At 39.4% G+C, this 16,973-nt stretch overlaps 1 protein-coding gene across 2 annotated transcripts in view; it reads left to right on the forward strand.

Annotated features, from left to right (window-relative positions):
* The window catches only part of iqck (IQ motif containing K), a 91,261-nt gene that overhangs the window by 22,949 nt on the left and 51,339 nt on the right, over positions 1-16,973 (forward strand). For both annotated transcript variants that reach the window (XM_073060558.1, XM_073060559.1), the window contains exons 2-3: positions 445-572; positions 9,076-9,220. In XM_073060558.1, the coding sequence (XP_072916659.1) occupies positions 445-572; positions 9,076-9,220 (273 nt within the window). The remainder of the gene's footprint in view (positions 1-444; positions 573-9,075; positions 9,221-16,973) is intronic.

Below are 16,973 nucleotides of genomic sequence, written 5' to 3' on the forward strand. Positions count from 1 at the left end.
ATTTGCTGTGTCTGATTGGGATTCTGTACTCCACTTTAATTGTTTACAAATGCATTGCCATAGTTTGACAAGCTTTCACAACATCTGTTAAATGCTTGGAAGGGCAGAGTGTACATTGCAATGCTACCGCCAGCAAATTTCCCTCCAGGTACTTCTTTATCCTGACTTAGAAATATTCTGTTGTTCTTTTATTATTTCCTGGCTCAAAATCCTGGACAGCATTATGGGAGAAATTTCATCACTTTAACTGTTGCAATTTAAAAAAGTGACTCATCACAAGCTTTGAGAATGATTCAGGATAGGCAATAATGGAAAAAAGATTGGATATATTTGAGCAGTTTGCAATAATGAAACTTCTGCAAAATTGTTTGAAATTATTTGTCCATACAATCTCCAGGAGATGTATTATGCTAACGAAATGTCCCTTTTCTCTACATTTTACAGAATTTGAAGCAAACAGTTCTTGCATATTTGAGGATCCAAAATTGGATGCAGCCTCTGTGTCTACAGAAATTTCTCAGTATGATGCCAGCAAACATTCCCCTGTCTTTTATGGTCATATGGTAGCAAAGGTATTTATTTGCCAAAGATTTTAATAGACTTTAAATTTATTTCTCTGGATATCAAAAGTTGTAACAGGAATTTAAAAAGACATTGTGCAGTACGTAAAATTGTGCGAACTTTAACTTCAATAACACAAATTAAAGCTTTTATGTGTTATTACATGAACAGTATGCAAAGAGCATAATCTCAAATATGCTTCTATTCTATTACTTGCACTCTTCACTGTATTTATTTGTGTATATAAACTGTCTAGTCTTTGAGCTTCACACAAGCAAAGAACTTCATTGCATGCTTGTGTACAGTTCTGTGCCAAAGTTTTAGACCCATACTTTATATATATATATAGCAAGGGTACCTTGGACTTTTGCATAGTACTGAAGTAATTTTGTGTATTGCACTGTACTGTTGCTACAAAAAAAACCCCAAATTTCGTGATATATGTGAGTGATGATAAACCTGATTCTGATACGGGTCTGTATTGTGAACTGAGAGTGGGAAGGTGCAGGGAGAGGGGAATCATGATTAGGAAAAGGGGAAGAGAGAGGGCAGTGAGCGGGAAGCACCAGAGAGGCATTCTCTAATGATCTATAAACCAATTGTTTGGAGTCAAATGGCTTTACCTGGTATCTCAGAGCTGGGTGTGTCTGCATCCATGCCACCCCCAACCCTGGTACTCCTTCTCTGCCACCTGTCCCACACCCCACCTGCAGCGCTCCACTCTCATCATTCCCAACATCCTTTGCACCCGCCAGATTTACAAACTTACGCTCAATTCCACGTTGACAAATACAGTACTGTGCAAAACTCTTAGATATAGCTAGAATACCTATGTGCCCAAGACTTTTGCACAGTGCTGTATATGACAATAAATTAAACTCAAACTGATGAACTATTTAGCAATTCTTATAAATTGTGAACGATTGACCTGACCCTCTGGTATTTTTCAAGGGAGAATGCAGGTATTAAAAATATTTGTCTAGAAGTTCTAGCAGAATCAAGCATTAGGTAGCAGAAATTAAAACAATTTCTATTTCAGTTAATAGGCATCCACTGAAATCAAGCCTTTGGTGTAGGTGAACAGGCAATGAATACTTTTGAAGTTGGAAATAGATTACCTGGTACTTGGATTGAGGATGGAATCATGAAGCTAAACAGCGAATTAAGCCTGTGTTCTTGTAAAGGAATTAGGTGCAAGTCATAGACCTTGCTTTTCACAGTAAATATGTGAATTTTTGGGATGTATATTAACTTCAATGCTAAATGTCAGTGGTTTCTGCTCATAGGATTTTCTAGTAATAGGAATGAAAAACATTGAGTTTTCTGATGTAAATCTATATGGCATTTTCAACAGTGACTTGCGTTTGTTCAAACTATGAAACGGTTTCTCCTGCTAACCATTTAAGTCAAGTGTGATTTTGTGCCACAATGCAGTACTGCTTCTTCGATAGTAACTGTTAAGTTAATTGATGATGGATGCCAACTACTTTATCATTAGTCTCTCCGTTTATATTTTTTTATAACTAAGATAAATTTGTTGAAGCCGTTCTGATGTCACCTGTCATTATGCTTCCATTTCTTCATGCAGCCCTGCAATTACATTTTTCTGTCACATTGATTGCTTGAACCAATGAGTAGCTGTGGAAGTTATTACATGAACAGTGAGCAATGAGCATAATCTCAAATATGGTTATGCTTGACCTAACTTTACTAGTGTTAGTTTGATGCTGTGTCCGTCAGCTGTAGAATAATCAAATCAATCACTGTTACCACTAATCGATGAGGATGCTCGAAAGCACATATCTGGTCCTGACAGTGAAGTTGCTGAAGTACAACCAAATTTATTTTCATTTCAAGATCTTTTGGAATTACTAAACAACAGAATTCTGAGTGTGCTTAATGCTTATCGCTTCAGCGGCCTGCATATAGCTGTAATTTAGCCCTTGTTGTAATTAATTAAATTTTGTGAAGTGGAAAATACTAAAGCAGCACCTCATGGATCTAGTTATTGTTCAATTTCCTTTGCAAAGTGTAAATAATTATTCTACGAAACTTTTGCATTCCATTGACTAAAGATTATTTGGACTGAGGATTCCAGTGGCAAACAGTCTTCAATTCAGCAGCACCTTTAATAATTTGGGAGAACTCATGGAGTTCCAAGGTATGCTGAAAGATTCAAGTTCCAGACATTTAATTGCCTGTTTTGCTTTCGTGTAGATAAAACTTTATCAGTCAGGTAAAACTTTTTTCATGTTTATACAAGTGCTACACGTACCCTTTAACTTCCTCTTTCACCACCATTTAGGGCCCCAAACAGTCCTTCCATGTGAGGCAACACATCAGCTGGCAGTCTGTTGGTGTCATCTATTGTATCTGGTGCTCTCAGTGCAGTCTCCTCTACATTGGTGAGTCCCAACATAAATTGGGGCACCACTTCATCAAGAACCTTCGTTCCATCTGTCACAACAGGTGTGATTTCCAATGACCACCCATTTTAATTCTACTTCTCATTCCAACATGTCAGTCCATGGCTTCATCTACTACTATGATGAGCCACTCTCACAAAATGTCACAACATCTTTCCTCAAACCAGGCCTGAAGAATTGTTTCAAAACCTTGTCCATAGTTTTATTCACACCAAGATGGATATCCAAGGGCATACTGTGGGCCAAGTTTAAAATCTCATTCCTATAGACCTTAGGAACTACAACCTGGTGAACAATTGCCCATTCCTCACTTTCAGGGATATCAGGTGGTCTCCACTTTCTTGTTAACATTTCATCCTTGAAATAGTACCCAACTGGTACTTTCTCAATCTCATCACCCGAGAGAGCTCCATCTCACAATGCAGCAATCTCAAGGTCTCTGGTCTGTTCCGCTATAAACTCCTTCCTGGACAGAGACAAATCTTTATGGTCAGACTTGATACAAGGATCATGGTTAAACAGTGAAGGAAGGAAAGTCACTGACAGGTCATCAAAACCTGAGTCCTGTTTTGGGCTATCATGGGTAGCGGAACCATTCTGCACAAGACCATCTGCATTGGCAAACATCTTGGCCACAGCTCGAGTTACTGTGCAGGATGGATAAACATTAGAATCCATCTTTGGATCATTAGTGATTGGTTTAGTCGTCAACTGCACTGCAGGGACAACTTTGCCACCTGCTAGATCATTTCCTAACAACAAAGAAACACCTTTCACCCGTAAACTGGGTCATAGTCCTATCTTAACAGGTCCTAAAACTAAGAGTGACTTCAAAATTACCTTGTGCAGAGGTACAGAAGCAATGTCACCCCCAATGCCTTGAATAAGATTCACTTCACCAGTAGCAGCCTCATCACAAAACTCTAGAACATTGTCAAACAAGAGTGACTGAGAAGGCCCAGTATCTCGAAGAATTTTCACTGGCACGGGGTTGACTCTTCATTCACTGAAACCGATCCCTCTGACACAAAAAGAATGAATTCTTTCCTAACTAGGTCAGAAGTCTCAGCCCTTGACAGAGCTTCATCAGGATGTCCAGAACCCTTTGGGTCAAGGGGTTTCAAAGCGTTGAACACAGGCATCTAGAACTGCCTCCTTTTCCTCCTTCTTCCTCAGGAGGAAACAATCAACCATAACATGACCAGGTTTCTTGCAAAAGTGACAAATAGGACCAGAATGTTTCTCCTTTGGTTGCTTTCCTTCATCTTTAGCTTTGTCACTATTCTCAGATTTGACTTCTGGTTTAACTTAATTATCCATACTATTCTTCTGGAAGGTCATATTTGGGACAAACTTAGACTTGTGGGTTAGAGCAAACTCATCTGCTAACTTCACACACAAAATGCTGGTGGAGTACAGCAGGCCAGGCAGCATCTGTAAGGAGAAGTACTGTCGACATTTCGGGCCGAGACCCTTCATCAGGACTAACTGAAAAGAAAGATACTAAGAGATTTGAAAGTAGTGGGGGGAGGGGGAAATGCGAAATGATAGGAGAAGACCAGAGGGGGTGGAATGAAGCTAAGAGCTTGAAAGGTGATTGGCCAAAGCGATACAGAGCTGGAGAAGGGAAAGGATCATGGGACGGGAGGCCTCGGGAGAAAGAAAGGGGGAGGGGAGGGGAGCACCAAAGGGAGATGGAGAACAGGCAGAGTGATGGGCAGAGAGAGAGATAAAAAACAAACAACTAAATATGTCAGGGATGAGGTAAGAAGGGGAGGAGGGGCATTAACGGAAGTTAGAGAAGTCAATATTCATGCCATCAGGTTGGAGGCTACCCAGCTCGTATATAAGGTGTTGTTCCTCCAACCTGAGTTTGGATTCATCTTGACAGTAGAGGAGGCCATGGATAGACATATCAGAATGGGAATGGGACGTGGAATTAAAATGTGCGGCCACTGGGAGATCCTGCTTTCTCTGGCGGACCGAGCATAGGCGTTCAGCGAAACGGTTTCCTAGTCTGCGTCGAGTCTCACCAATATATAAAAGGCCACACCGGGAGCACCGGACGCAGTACACCACACCAGCCGACTCAGAGGTGAAGTGTTGCCTCACCTGGAAGGACTGTCTGGGGCCCTGAATGGTGGTGAGGGAGGAAGTGTAACGGCAGGTGTAGCACTTTTTCTGCTTACAAGGTTAAGTGCCAGGAGGGAGATCGGTGGGAAGGGAAGTGGGGGACGAGTGGACAAGGGAGTCGTGTAGGGAGCGATCCCTGTGGAAAGCAGAAAGAGGGGGGGAGGGAAAGATGTGCTTAGCAGTGGGATCCCGTTGGAGGTGGTGGAAGTTATGGAGAATTATGGATAGACATATCAGAATGGGAATGGGACTTGGAATTAAAATGTGTGGCCACTGGGCGATCCTGCTTTCTCTGACGGACCGAGTGTGGGTGTTCAGTGAAACAGTCTCCCAGTCTGCGTCGGGTCTTTGGATAGACATATCAGAATCCAAAGTCAAGATGAATCCAAACTCAGGTTGGAGAAACAACACCTTATATACCGGCTGGGTAGCCTCCAACCTGATGGCATGAACATTGACTTCTCTAACTTCCAGTAATGCCCCTCCTCCCCTTCTAACCCCATCCCTGACATATTTAGTTGTTTGCTTTTTTTCTCTCTCTCTGCTCATCACTCTGCCTGTTCTCCATCTCCCTCTGGTGCTCCCCTCCCTTCCCCCTTTCTTTCTCCCAAAGCCTCCCGTCCCATGATCCTTTCCTTTCTCCAGCTCTGTATCACTTTCGCCAATCACCTTTCCAGCTCTTAGCTTCATTCCACCCCCTCCAGTCTTCTCCTATCATTTCACATTTCCCCCTCCCCCCACTACTTTCAAATCTCTTAGTATTTTTCCTTTCAGTTAGTCCTGACGAAGAGTCTCGGCCCGAAACGTCGACAGTACTTCTCCTTATAGATGCTGCCTGGCCTGCTGTATTCCACCAGCATCTTGTGTGTGTTGTTTGAATTTCCAGCATCTGCAGATTTCCTCATGTTTACTCATCTGCTAACTTAGCAGCTTCTTGCAAACTTGCAGCTTCCTTCTCATCTAAATATGTCTTCGTATCTTTATGAATGCACCTTTTAAACTCTTCAATTAAAATCAACTCTTGCAATTTGTTGTAATCATCATTCACATTTTTAGATGTGCAACATCTTTCAAAATACACAGACTTCTCATAAGCAAATTCCACATGAGTCTGGCTCACAGATTTTCTCAAATTCCTAAACCTTTGCCTATAGGCCTCTGGAACCAGCTCATAGGCTTTAAGCACAGCCTGTTTTACTGTCTCATAGTCAGCTGCATCTTCAACTGATAGGGCAGAATAAGCCTGCTGAGCCTTACCTTTAATTACATTCTGCAACATGAGAAGCCAATACTCTTTTGGCCACTTAAAGGCTCTGAGCAACTTTCTCAAAATGCTGTAAGTATGTATCAACCTCAGCCTCATCAAATGGAGGGACCAATCTAACTTCCCGACTGGCAACAAACCAATCATTAAAGCCATAAATTTGATTCCCGAACTTTAACTTCTCTAACTCAAACTGCCTTTGTCTTTCTCTTTCCTCAAACTGCCTTTGTCTTTCTCTTTCTGCAGCTTCTAATTTAAGTTTCTCTATCTTTATGTTTTCCGGCTGTAACTGGAACTTAGCATCAGCTGGTCTACTTTCAGGAAACAGATCTAACACCTTGTCTGCAAACATATCCTCATCTATGTAGTGCTCAACTATTTTCCTCTGAATCTCTGCTTTTCTCATAGCCTGCTTTACCATAATATGTTTTAACTTATTAGCAATGGCCAACAACTCTGTCTTTTTGGCTTTCTGTAATTCCTCAGGGGTTGATGATGCCAATAATTTATCAATGTCCGTTGCTGCTGGTTTCCACACACAAGTCAATCAAATCAATTATCAATCGATCTATAAGCTCCAATATGGGCAAATCCCTGGACGAGCCCCCAAATTATGTTATGTGCCAGCAGTCATAGACCAAAGACATAGATTTTAATATTAAACAAATATATTTTCAATACCTACCCAAAATATAGACAATTAAAACAATTGCTCCCCTAAGCAAAAATTAACAGTGCAATGCATCTTAGCTCGCAAACCGTGGAGGTCTGGAAATAGTTCTTCCCAAGTCTTACTCAAACAGAGTCCTAGGATGGCAATCCAGAAGGTTCTGGAATCCACGGGAACAGGTACAGGTGTCTGTAAGGGAGGGTTCATAAATCCACATTAAGATGACACAAGGTGACGATCACAGAAAATTCCAGAGGACAAGTGATCGTCACATAACTCAAACTACCTGCGTCTCAATATCACCAAGACCAAGGAGATGGTGGTGGACTTTAGGAGATCTAGGCCTCATATGGAGCCAGTGATCATTAATGGAGAATGTGTGGAGCAGGTTAAGACCTACAAGTATCTGGGAGTACAGTTAGACAAGAAGCTAGACTGGACTGCCAACACAGATGCCTTGTGCAGGAAGGCACAGAGTCGACTGTACTTCCTTAGAAGGTTGGCGTCATTCAATGTTTGTAGTGAGATGCTGAAGATGTTCTATAGGTCAGTTGTGGAGAGCGCCCTCTTCTTTGTGGTGGCGTGTTGGGGAGGCAGCATTAAGAAGAGGGACGCCTCACGTCTTAATAAGCTGGTAAGGAAGGTGGGCTCTGTCATGGGCAAAGTACTGGAGAGTATAACATCGGTAGCCGAGTGAAGGGCGTTGAGTAGGCTACGGTCAATTATGGAAAACCCTGAACATCCTCTACATAGCACCATCCAGAGACAGAGAAGCAGTTTCAGCGACAGGTTGCTATCAATGCAATGCTCCTCAGACAGGATGAAGAGATCAATACTCCCCAATGCCATTCGGCTTTACAATTCAACCGCCAGAAGTAAGATATGTTAAAGTGCCGGGGTTAGGACTCAATGTATTTAAGTTTTTGAGAGCGTGATTTTAGATGCATATCATATTTTTACTGAGTTAAGTATTGTATGTAATTAGTTTTGCTACAATAAGTGTATGGGACATTGGAAAAAATGTTGAATTTCCCCATGGGGATGAATAAAGTATCTATCTATCTATCTATCTATCTAACACACTGGATCCATACAAGGATAACAAAGTGACAGTCACAGAAGATTCCAGAAGTCGAGTGGTCGTCAGCTAAATACTAGAGTCCACGCAGGCATAACAAAGTGACACCTAAGTTCCAAAATCCATGTAGAGATATCACAAAGTGACCGTCACCAAATATTCCTTAACACAAGTGGTCGCCACATAACACACCCGAATCCATGTATGGATTAACAGAAAGTGGTCGACACAGAATACTCCAGAAATCCGAGTATGGATCATACAAAGTGACAGTCATGTATCCAATATGCACTGTGTGCCACAAATTATCACAACCTTCTGGCCACGGAGAAATATTGGGAATGCCCACTGCTGTAGTGAACTCTTCAACTAATTCAACTCAACTCACTCTCTCGCTGGTAACTCACAGTCCGTTGCATCACTTAGCTGCAGAAATTTTCAGAAACCTCCGCAATTGAATAGAAAAAACCTCCACTTGTTTTTTATATGGTGCCATCCACCCGCCTCGTGCAGGCGCAACTAAATGACGCTTATGGTTAATCCAAGCAATGTTGACATGTAACACGCAGCATTGTCGGAGTCTATTGACTGAAGTATCATTCTGAGTGACCTCTGATGCCAGATGAAAAGTATGGTACCCCAGTGTAGACCATAACCATTGATTTTAGAGAACTTTAATGTAACTTTCTACCTTAGAGGCCTCATTTTCTGCATATTCTCATTTAACCTAGTTTTCTGTCTGTCACGTTGACTTCCTTATTCCAGACAGTAGCATCCTCTCTCATAATAAAATCTAATTTCCAGCATCTGGAGTTTTTTGATTTGCGTTCTCTTTACATACGTGTACACCTTTTTCTTGTCCCTTTTCACATGTCCCATCTGTTCTTCATCCTTGTACTGTATATTCATTAATCAAGTAATGAATGTTATTCACTCTCTCTAGATTTCAGCGGATACTTCGTTGTTAGAACACTTCAATCCTGAATATTCTCATCCAGCACTTTTAGGTCATGCAGTTGTTCAGAAACCTTCACCCCCTTTAAGTCCACCCCCTCCTCCACTTGCTTCACCACCTGATCCAAGAACATGTAAGTGAATCTGTTTATGTATTTGGGTATATATATATATACACACACACACAGTCTCCAGCTCTTTGTTCTTTTAAACAAGGGGAAATTATTTAATAGATCAAGCTATTTATAGTTTTCTAATTTTGATAATTCAGGTCTTTAGTTATTTTAGAGGTTATTGTTCTGAAATTATACTGATTTTTGACCTAACCTTCAAAAATTTCTTACTGAATATAGTTTGTAGACAATATAATAGATTTTCTGAAGCTATAATCATTACACTTAATTATGAAGAAAAGGTGTGGAATCTCCATTTTGTTTATACCCTGGTAAGTGTCCGAATTAATATACAAGTTTAAGTTCAGTTCAATGTCATTCAACTGTACACATGTATACTGCCAGACTAAGCAATGTACTTCTGGACCAAGGTGCACAACACAGTACATTAAATTCACACACATAATACATAACGTAATATTACCACGAGTAAATTAACAAATAATGTGCATTAACAACACAAGTTAAAAGTAAACAGTATAATGTTACTGGCACTTCCTGCGTGATGAAACCTGGGTGGAGGCAGGAAGTTCAATAGTCTTTTGGCCCAAGGAAACAAACTGTTTCCCAACCTAATAGTTTTTGTCCTTATGTTCTGGTACTTCCTGCTTGATGGTAGGGGGTTAAAGAGATTGTTGGATGGATGAGCGAGATCATTAACAATGCTAACAGCATGCGTTTGCATATCTTCTGATAAATATCTCTGCTAGATGGAAGAGTCCTCACTAATCCTCTCAGCAGATCATGCAATCATTTGTAGGGACTTGTGGTCAGATGCCTTACAATTCTTGTACCAGGCGGTGATGTAGCTGGTCAGGACATTCTCAACGGTACTCCTGCAAAAATTGGTTAGAATGTTGGGTGGGGGGGGGGGGGGTGGTGGGTGCAGGGATCCTCACTCACCTCATTTTCCTCAGAAAGTGGACACCCTGCTGTGCTTTCTTGATCAAAGAGGTGATATTAAGGGACCAGGTGAGACTGTCCATTATGTGCAGTGAGGAGTGGTCCGCCTGCACCTTCCTGAAGTCCATTATCATGTATTTGGCCTTATCCACATTGAGACTCAAGTGGTTGTGTTTGCATCATTCTTCCTCCTGTCTGTATGCTGTCTCATCATCGTTGTTGATGACGCTGTTGTGTCATCAAGCAAACTTGATGATTCAGTTTGTACTGTATCTAGCAGTGTAGTCATGCATCCGCAGGCTAAGCATGCAACCCAGGGGAGTGTTGGTGCTTAGTGTAAGATGTTTCTGCCAACATGAACTGACTGTGGCCTTTCTGTCAAGAAGTCCAGGATACTTTTTTCTTCCTGACCTCAAATGTCTAGGAATGTTTTTTGAAGACGTTGGGTAGAATAATCTTTAGCGAATAATCTTTCCACTGTATGATCTAGATATTTTGATTCTATTTCTAACATTTAGATCAGTAGCAAATTTAATTTTTAATATTATTTCACATGAAGTAGAGTTCTTGTCTATCATACTGATAGTAACAGGGGACAAGTTAATATCATGTTCTTCTCTATCATACTGTTTAATGTCAACATGTAGAATGGAAGCTTCCCTTTAACATTGAGTCAATAATGGGAAAATTATTTAAGTACAATGATTCCACTTCATAGAGCCATCAGTTAATTGGGGTAACTGCTTATTTGGAATATCTCTTAAAGAACAAAAACTAATCAAGAAAATAGTCGGGATTCCCTTCATTTATTTGGGACGCTCTGCAGCTTAATTGGGACTGGAGACTGTTGTTGAACAGTTTCTAATTAGTGATAGGCATGTGGACTTGTGTGACAGACACTGCACCATGCTTACAGTGAACAGTTTTAAAATAGTGTCAGTTGCGTGTACTTGTGTTAAAAATGCATGATTTTTGTCACTGATAGGTGGTGAGAAATAAGCAGTAAGACATTTCAGAAGTGTTTTGCTCTCTAGAGTTTCAAGTATTTAGGCTTGGAGATGCCAGAAACAGCCAAGAGTGAAAATGAAATTATTTCACTATTTCATGTTAGGAACTACAAAGAAATTGAAGGTATTGACAATTATCTTGAATGTTACAATGAAAATGAAGGTTTGGAGGATACAATGGTCAAAAATTGTTTGAAGGCAGTGCATTATCCACACTAGGTATCTATCGCTACACCTCCTCCCTCACCAGCATCCAGGGCCCTAAGCAGTCCTTCCAGGTGAGGTAACACTTCACCTGTGAGTCTGTTGGGATCATTTACTGTGTTTGGTGCTCCTGGTATGTCCTCCTGTATATCAGTGAGACCCGACGTAGAATTGAAGACCGCTTCGCCGAGCATCTATGCTCCATCTGCCAGAACATGTGGGATCTCCCAGTGGCTTCCAATTTTAATTTCACTTCCCATTCCCATTCCAATATGTCCATCCGTGGCCTCCTCCACTGTCATGATGAGACCTCACTTAAGCTGGAGGAACAACACCTTATATTCCATTGGGTAGCCTCCAACCTGATGGCATGAACATCAATTTCTCAAACTTCCGGTAATGCCCTCCAACCCCAACCCCCCTTCCCCATTTCCCATCCCCTTTTCCCTCTCTCACCTCATCTTCTTGACTGCCGATCGCCTCCCTCTGGTGCTCCTTCCCCCTTTTTCTTTCTTCCATGGCGTTCTGTCTCTTTCACCAATCAACTTCCCAGTTCTTTACTTCATCTGTTCCCCTCCTGGTTTCACCTATCACCTGGTGGTTCTTTCTTCCCTCCCCCCACCTTTTAAATCTACTCCTCAGCTTTTTCACCCCAAAACATTGACTGTACTTTTTTCCATAGATGCTGCTTAGCCTGCTGAGTTCCTCCAGCATTTTGAATGTGTTACTAGGTATCTATTCTGATTTTATTCATTTATCATCAATCAAAAGAACTTGGCAGCATCAATTCCTCCATCAATAACTATAGGGAACTAACACTGTTTTCATGGAAATGAGCAGTCAACGTTTCGGGCCGAGACCCTTCGTCAGTCCTGACAAAGGGTCTCAGCCCAAACATTTACTGCTCGTCTCCACAGATGCTGTCCGACCTGCTGAGTTCCTCTAGCTTGTTGTACATGTTGCTTTGACCCCAGCATCTGCAGTGTATTTTGTGTAATACAGTTTTATAGTACTAATTTGATAGAATCGATAGTGTTCTAATTTTTTCTTTATTACATTTAAATAAATAATTTGTTACTTAGTTAAATGGTAGTTTGTCTTTTTTCTTAAATACTTTTTAAACTATTTCCATGAAATTCGGTTAATTGGGGGAGCTGCTTAATTGGGCCGAAATGTACTGGTCTGATGTGTTCCAACTAACCTGAATCCATTGCATTATCAACATTATGAAACAGAAAGAATATCATTCTTCACTTTTGTAGTTTATTATCGACACATTCAAATGCTTTTAGAAAAGATGTTCATAAGTATTTCCAAAATAAGTATCTGAACAAAGGTCCGGATTTGAAACGATGACAAATTTCACAATTTACCCTCTAAGTATCTCCAAAATAAGAAACTCATTACTGAACTGAATTAAAATAGACAAAGCTTTTTGCCCAGTAGTCTATGTCTACTCAGTTTCCTTTCTTTACTCTTTGCATTTGGAATTCCCCAACAATTAATCAAAAAGATTGAAAATTTTCTTTTGTTCGGGAACAAGCAAGCTCTTAGATATTCTGTGCATTCATGGTAGTTCAACACTTCAACAATTTATATCATCTACCTTGAACATGATATCATCATATTGGATAGTTTGCTGAAATTCACCATCTTGGCATTTAAAACCCATAAGACTACCATACCTCCTTTGAGCTATAGTTAAATGTCAGAGAAACAGACCTTTCAGCTCACCATGTCTATGCTATTGATAATATGTTCGTAATAGATGTTATAAACTGTTTACCCATCTATGTTAGTCTCATTTACCAGAATTGGGCCATAGCTGAATGGCAGACCACAGTTTGTGCAGCTTCAGAGCTGTGTGTCAGACATGGCAATAAGCAGCACTGGGGCCCCACAAGGTATTGCCTCCCTTCCTATTTACCCAGTGTGATGTGGACTTTAGAAACAACACTGATTCATGTCAACTGCAGAAATTCTGATGACAGAGCAATAGTTGGGTGCATGAAGGAAGGATGGGAGGATGAATACAGGACCCTGGTGGAGGACTTTGTCAAATGGTGCAAGCTGAATCATCTGCAGCTCAACATCAGTAAGATAAAGGAGATGGTGATGGATTTTAGGAAGACTAAGCCTGCATTGCTCCCTGTTACTATTGGTAGTGAGGACGTGAACGTGGTGAGAACCTGCAAGTACCTGGGGATGCACCTGGATGACAGATTTGATTGGAGCACCAACACAGAGGCTACGTACAAGAAAGGCCAGAGTCGCCTCTACTTCCTGAGGGGAATGAGGTTCTTTGGAGTATGCAGGCCTCTCCTTCACATGTCAGGTCAATCCTGCAATTCAAGCATTTAGGCACTTACTTTCTGGATTATCCTTATCCATTTCCACAGCTACTCTGAAATAAATGATAAATAAATAAATAAAGTTATGATCACTATATACAAAATGTTCACCCACTGCTATTTCATCCACTTGCTCTGATTTATTCCCTAGGATTAACTCTAGCAAAGCCCCATCCCTACTAGGATGTCAAAATACTGACATTAATAGGTCTCCTAGATGCATTTAAAAAATTACTCCTCATCTAATCCTTGCACACTAAAATAATCCCAGTTAATACTGGGAAAGTTTAAAGCCAGTACTCTTTTTCACCTCTGTGATTTGTCTCCCTAACTCCTGTTCAATTTCTGGCTGACTCTAGGGATGTGTGTACCGTAGTTTATCAGAGAGAGTGATTGTCTTTTTCTTATTCCTAAACTCTAACCATATGGTATCATTTGAAGAGCTCTCTAAGACATCCACTATCATTACTGCAGTGATGCCACCCTTATTCGATAATACAAAGCCCCCTTCTTTTTTTTTTTTAATTTTTCTCCCTCTTACCCCCATCATACCTATAGCCTGAATGCTAAGTTGCCAGCCCTGGACTTGTTTGAACCATGGTTCAGAGATTTCTTCAATGTTATATTTCCACATGCTGATTAATTCTCCAAGTTCATCTTCCTTACCATTCAGGCTCCTTACCTTAAAATAGATACAATTTATCTTTCTGATACTCTCATGTGGCTTATCATGCCCATATCTGCACTGCCTACTGGACTAACCTAGATTTTCTTCTTTATTTGACTGGGTCTCATCACCAACTGTGTACTTATTCTGTGTCCCTTTCAAATTAAATTAAATCCTCCTCAACAACATGAGCAAACCTCCCAGCAAGTGAGAAAGAATTCATTCTGGTCTGGCACAAACTAGCCTACTTGAACAAGTTCCAGCTACATCAAAAATGTTTCTGATGATCCAAAAGTCTGAGGACCTCAAATCTATACCATCCCTTTTTCTTTTCAAATCTTTATTATTATTCAAAAATAGCACAAGTACATCGAAGTAACAACACTTACAATGCCTCAAAAAAGAAGAAATTATCTTAAAGATTGAACATTTTTGTGAATTTAAAAAACGCTACTAAGCAAGAAAAGTGAGAGAGAAAAAAGAAACCCATTGGGGGTACAACCTCGGAGCCATGCGTCAAACAGAAAGCTTCTAAACATAAACATCAAACCGCCAACAAGAAAGAAAGATATATCAAAAAAAATTTACATTTAGATCGTGGCAGAAATCTATCAGTTAACTGAAATGATAATAACGAGCAAATGAGCCCCATCTCTTCTCAAAATCAAATAAAGGTTCAAAGGTTCAACTTCTAATTTTCTCCAAGCTAAACCACAGCATCACTTGAGAGAACCATTGTGACAAAGTAGGAGCTGATATATCCTTCCATTTCAACAAGATGACCCTCCTAGCTATCAATGTAACAAACGCAATAACATGTTGGTCAGACACAGAAATACTACGGATATTTTGAGGAATTATTCCAAAAAACACAGTCAATTTATTAGGTTGTAAGTTGATTCTGAGTGCTTTAGAAATAGTCAAAAAGACTGACTTCCAAAACTGTTTTAATACAGAACATGACCAGAACATATGTGTCAGTGTAGCTATCTCAGTTTTACATCTATCACAATACTTGTCAACACTGGGAAATATTTTAGAAAGTCTCTCCTTTGTCAAATGGTAATGATGTACAATTTTAAATTGAATCAGTGAATGACTAGCACAGATTGAAGAAGAGTTAACCAGCTTCAGAATCCGCGCCCAGTTCTCCCATATAAAAGTCAAATTGAGTTCCTTCTCCCAATCCTGTTTAATCTTAAGTAAAGGATGCTTGTCCCATTGTAATAATAAATTATAAATTCTTCCAATAGAACTTTTCATCGAGGGGTTCATATTCATAATAGTATCTAACAAGTCAGCCTCCAATATATAAGGAAAATTACTGAAATATTTTTGTAAAAATTGTCTAACTTGAAGATGTTGTAAAAAGTGTGAATATGAGAGAATACTTAATGACTAATTGTTCAAAAGACATCAATTTTTCTTCTTTAAATAAATCCAAAAAAGAATTAATACCTTTATTTTTCCAAAGTAAAAAAATTGGATCGCTCCAAGAAGGTTTAAAAAAGTAATTACGATAAATTACACTACAAAGTTTAAATTTTTTAAGATTAAAAAAATTGTGGAACTGGAGCCAAATTTGTAAAGAGTGCTTAACCATAGGATATAGGTTTAAATTAGCAACTTTAGCTAATTGTATAGGTAAAGCAACTCCTAATAACGAAGTTAAATAAAACTGTTTCACAGCTGTCAGTTCCAGGTCTACCCAATTTGGCCAATCATTCCTATCACCCCAATATAACCAAAAGGACATATACCGCAAATTAACAGCCCAATAATACATTCTTAGATTAGGCAAAGCGAGACCTCCATCCTTTTTCAACTTTTGCAAATGACATTTACCAATTCTTGGTCTTTTATTATCCAAATAAAAGATAGAATAATAGAATCAATCCGATCAAAAAACTTCTTAGTCAAAAAAACAGGAATATTCTGAAATAAATATAAAAATTTTGGTAAAATCATCATTTCAACTACATGAATATGACCAACAAGTGAAAATGTAAGTGGGCTCCACCTACTAAATGTATACTTCATAGAGTCCACTAAAGGAGGAAAATCGGCTTTATAAAGATCCTTATATTTTTTAGTAATTTATAACACCTAAATATCTAAAAGAAACCGTAACTTTAAAAGGAATATTATCATATATAGAGACAGATTCATTTAAAGGAAGTCATTCACTTTTACTAAAATTTATTTTATATCCTGAAAAATCTCCAAATTTGTCAAATAATTTTAGCAAAGCAGGAATAGATTCTTCAGGCTTAGATATATATACCAATAAATCATCAGCGTAAAGGTGATTTATTGTAAATTGTGCATGGTCTCATTCACAAAAATCCCATGGATATTTTTGGCTTCATGAAGAGCAATAGCAAGGGGTTCTAATATTAAGTTAAATAACAAAGGACTTAATGGACAACCTTGTCTTGTCCCCCGTGATAGCTGAAAAAAAGGAGATAGTTATTAGTTATTACAGTTATTAGTGACAACAGTAGCAATAGGAGCTTTATATATTATTTTAATCCAATTATTAAAATTAATACCAAAACCAAATTTTTCTAAAACATTAAATA

This window comes from Hemitrygon akajei, chromosome 11 (assembly GCF_048418815.1).
Source record: "Hemitrygon akajei chromosome 11, sHemAka1.3, whole genome shotgun sequence".
Classification (NCBI taxonomy): Eukaryota; Metazoa; Chordata; class Chondrichthyes; order Myliobatiformes; family Dasyatidae; genus Hemitrygon; species Hemitrygon akajei.